At 34.0% G+C, this 3,811-nt stretch overlaps 2 protein-coding genes and 1 non-coding gene across 3 annotated transcripts; 2 read left to right on the top strand and 1 right to left on the bottom strand.

The window, feature by feature from the left end:
- Positions 1-101: 101 nt before the first annotated feature.
- Positions 102-2,317, bottom strand: LOC100641861 (WD repeat domain-containing protein 83-like). Its single transcript, XM_003390618.3, has 9 exons — positions 2,225-2,317; positions 2,047-2,167; positions 1,885-1,990; positions 1,711-1,759; positions 1,517-1,643; positions 1,333-1,400; positions 966-1,074; positions 670-784; positions 102-377 (listed from the first exon to the last, which is right to left on the bottom strand). The coding sequence occupies exons 1-9, from the start codon at positions 2,298-2,300 to the stop codon at positions 210-212; spliced, it is 939 nt and encodes a 312-aa protein (XP_003390666.1). The 5' UTR covers positions 2,301-2,317; the 3' UTR covers positions 102-209.
- A 51-nt stretch (positions 2,318-2,368) lies between these two features.
- On the top strand, positions 2,369-3,611 carry LOC109588172 (UV excision repair protein RAD23 homolog B-like). Its single transcript, XM_020004354.1, has 4 exons — positions 2,369-2,544; positions 2,783-2,861; positions 3,196-3,314; positions 3,369-3,611. The coding sequence occupies exons 1-4, from the start codon at positions 2,479-2,481 to the stop codon at positions 3,609-3,611; spliced, it is 507 nt and encodes a 168-aa protein (XP_019859913.1). The 5' UTR covers positions 2,369-2,478.
- Trnat-ugu (transfer RNA threonine (anticodon UGU)) lies at positions 3,061-3,133 on the top strand. Its single transcript has one exon. It is a non-coding gene; the product is annotated as a tRNA-Thr (tRNA).
- Positions 3,612-3,811: the final 200 nt, after the last annotated feature.

The raw sequence follows: 3,811 nt of genomic DNA on the forward strand, positions 1-3,811 counted from the left end.
TGAAGAACAAATCTTTATTGTTCAGCATTTAATATTAACTCTGTAATACATGTACAATACACATGTACTTTTCTCTAAAAATCATTAATATTGACAGTTGGTTAAGAATGTGCTCCCTGTGACTGAAAGCGCTGTATAAAGTAATGAGTATACATGAAAAAAGAAGCAATTCATCACTCCTTATTAATAAAAGACTGATGACGTGTAACCTAATCATCTTCATCCTCATCTTCCTTCATGTCTTCTTGTCTCTTCCATACCTTCACTGGTCCCTCAGATCCAGCTGACAGTAAACACGCTGAATTAGGATGATAGGAGAGGGAATATACAATACAAGATGATGATTGGCTCTGCTTTAATGTCTGCACTACATTTCCCTATAATAAAGAGATATTAAGAGTCTACACTGCTAATAATGAAAGTGTCTAAAATAAAAGTATCAACAAAACAAAGGATGCCTATTTCAAAATTTAATTGCTTTAGGATAAAATTGAATAATAAGAGTCTACTACATGATAAAGAAACTGCCTAAAATGTATCAACAAAACATTAAATGAGCCTATTTCAAAATTTTACTAATAAGCCTTAGATTCCCAAATCACAAACTCTATACAGATACTTTTATTTCAAATGGTCAACAAAAGAAAGCATTTATTCACAATTACTCACTTCTACTAAATCCCAAAAGTAAATCTTTCCATCTTCCGATCCACTCACAATATGTGAATCATCATGAGTGAGGGAACTGTCTATCTTATACTCCGTGTTGGAATGACCTTTGAACCTTTAATAGTAAAAATAGAAAGAAAGAGAAAAATAAATAATGTGAAATGTATTCTTGAAAATGTGAAGGAAATAGGAAAACAAAGAGTGAAGTGAGAGAGAGAGGGAGGGAGGGAGAAAGAGAGTGTGTGTGTGTGTGTGTGAGAGAGAGAGAGAGTGAGGGAGAGAGAGAGGAGGCTAACGTGTTCAGTAATTCTCCATTTTCCTTATCTAATAGTCTGATATGATTATCAAGTGATGATACTAGTACACATAATCCATCCCTTGAAAGACTAACACTAGTAACAGGCTCTAAAAAATAATAACAATAATAATAATACCATATAGCAGGTTTTTTTCGAGGATAATAAATTTCGCGAATGACCCATATCCAGAAGTTTGCGGAATTAATTTTTGCAAATTTCCACTAATCTGCCATCTTGTACCGTATTAAATTAATTTTCAAGGAATTTAATTTCGCGAATCATTTAAAAAACCGCAAAAATTGCTATCCTCAAAAATTTCCCACTATACGGTAGTTAATTAACTATAAGTAATAAGTTAACGTACGTCCTACTGTGTCTGAAAAAAGTTTGCCAAAACGAATGTCATAGCGACGAGCTTTTCCATCAACTGATCTGTTGAAAAAACAAATACATGTATTATTATTAAAAAAATATATTCATGTATTTAGCCTATTTAAAATGTGTCACACTAATATATAAATTTTTCGTCATAATCATATAAAGGTTACCCAGTCAAAATTTCATGGTTGGATACAAAGAGTGATGTAATGCTATCTTTTGCTTCCTCCATCACTTGTATTGGGTCGTATGTACGTGACTTGCAATCCCAAACCCTAACAGTGGAATCATAAGAACCTAATGAACAGATACAATTAATGAAAAAATTTCAATGCAATACATGTATATGTAGGTTATACTCTACCTGTTATGATGACGGATGATTCTTCGTTAAATTTTACGCAATTAATAGCCTAAAGTAAAGTATATAGTAATTGGATGAAGCTAGTACATGCACATGTACAATAATGACTAAAACTGATTGTACATGGTATCAAATACATATATGTACATGCATTTCATTGCAATTGGGACTCACTCCATAGTGTCCTCGGTATTTCCTGATTGGCTGGCCAGTACTGACGTCTAGCAAGTACACGACTTTGTCCCTCCCTCCACAAATAATTCGACCGTTGTCATGGGCACTAATTAGAAATAAAAAATTATTATCAATCAACATGTGTGTAATTAAATTTCATACGCTGTTGCGTCTAATACTTCTTGCCCCGGCCCCTTGTAGGTTTTGATTCCCAGACCCCGGTGGGGGTTCCAGAGCCTAACTGTTTTATCAGCACTGCATGTTAAGCAATATTCTCCACTTTCTAAAGAAAATAAGGAAATAAAGAAACACATATTTTTAGATTCTTAACATCATTTACTAGTAAATCTAATGGCTCTAATGGCGTCTTGGTGCCCGTGAAACTCGTGAGCTAGCTGGTTTGGGAGAGCCGCCATTTTGCCTGCTTTGGCGGGAGAGGGCGGACACCTCGTCTACGCATGCGCAAAAGTTGAAACCTAGCCCCGCCCATTTACCATCTCATGCGCTATATGCTCAGCATTTTGGAGGAAGAGGCCCCAAAAAGCATTAGAACCGGATTCTCACTGAACTAGGAGTAATAATAAAGAGTAGAAGATGATCATCACGGTCAAGACCTTACAACAGAAGACTTTTAAGATAGAGATAGAGGAATCAGCCTCGGTAATGGAAGATTTTGTGTACATGTATATTTATACATGTAATTATGTTACTTTAAATGTCCTTAAATAAGAAGGTTATTGTAAAGCTACATGTAAGTGTATGAAAAGTTTACAATAAAAGGCAAATACTGGTTTTTAGTTGAAGATAAAACAAGTAATTGCTAAATGTACCGAATCACTTTTATTAATAGTTGATCCATTATTCCTAATGGAATTGATTCTACCGCTTAATTTTTTAGGTTTTAGATTTGAAAAAGGCAATAGAGGCGAACCAAGGAGAAGCATTCCCAGCTGCAGGCCAGAAATTAATATATTCAGGTAATTAATTTAATATTTAGTATCATTAACATTCTGATAATAAAAAATAATAATGATTCCATTCCATTCAAAATGTTGTTAATGTAAAAATGATAATGACACTATTTCAGCAATGCAGTACTTTATTTATATTGGTTGTGTGTACTTTTTTTGAAATCATGAAATTCAAACATAGTTATTTTTTGCTGAGATGAAAGTTGCCTCCATAGCTCAGCGGTTAGAGCACTGGTCTTGTAAACCAGGGGTCGAGAGTTCAAATCTCTCTGGGGGCTGTTTACTTTCTTTTTTTTTTTCTTTCAAAATTGCTCACGTAATTTTTTTCTTTTTTTTTCAGGTAAAATTTTAAATGATTCCCAGCCACTATCAGACTACAGTATCCAGGAGTCGAATTTTGTCGTCGTCATGGTGAGCAAGATAAAGCCAGCTCCTGCTCCGACGCCAAAACCACAAGAAGTAATTTAATTTATTTATTTAGCGGCCAAACTTATTCTTCCTCTTTTTTTATAGACTTCCAGCACCTCTAGCAGTAGTACCCCGTCCACAAGTGGCGCTACGCCCCAACCATCGTCCAGTGCAACAGCTCCAACTACCACTAGTGTCCCAAGGTCTGTCTATATTTTATATATTTTTAGAAAGATTTATATAGCACCTTTAGCAGCTGTTATTTTTAAATTATTTACAGTTATTTCCCAAGAGAATATGCCTATTAATTATACTATTAAACATAATTACATGATATGCCACAGATAATTTTATAATATACATGTAATGTACTTTATATTGCATTATTATGTGATGTAAAGTTAAAGCTATGTCCACTTTGCCCTTAGTAGCAACTTTAACTATATATGTACAAGTACATGTATATCTGTGTGTGAGAGAGAGAGGAAATAGATTAACCTTATTTTATTTGTTTTAAATGACAAAAGGAAATTTTTGTTATTTTAGCT

This window comes from Amphimedon queenslandica, unplaced genomic scaffold (assembly GCF_000090795.2).
Source record: "Amphimedon queenslandica unplaced genomic scaffold, v1.1 AMPQUscaffold_12251, whole genome shotgun sequence".
Lineage (NCBI taxonomy): Eukaryota > Metazoa > Porifera > Demospongiae > Haplosclerida > Niphatidae > Amphimedon > Amphimedon queenslandica.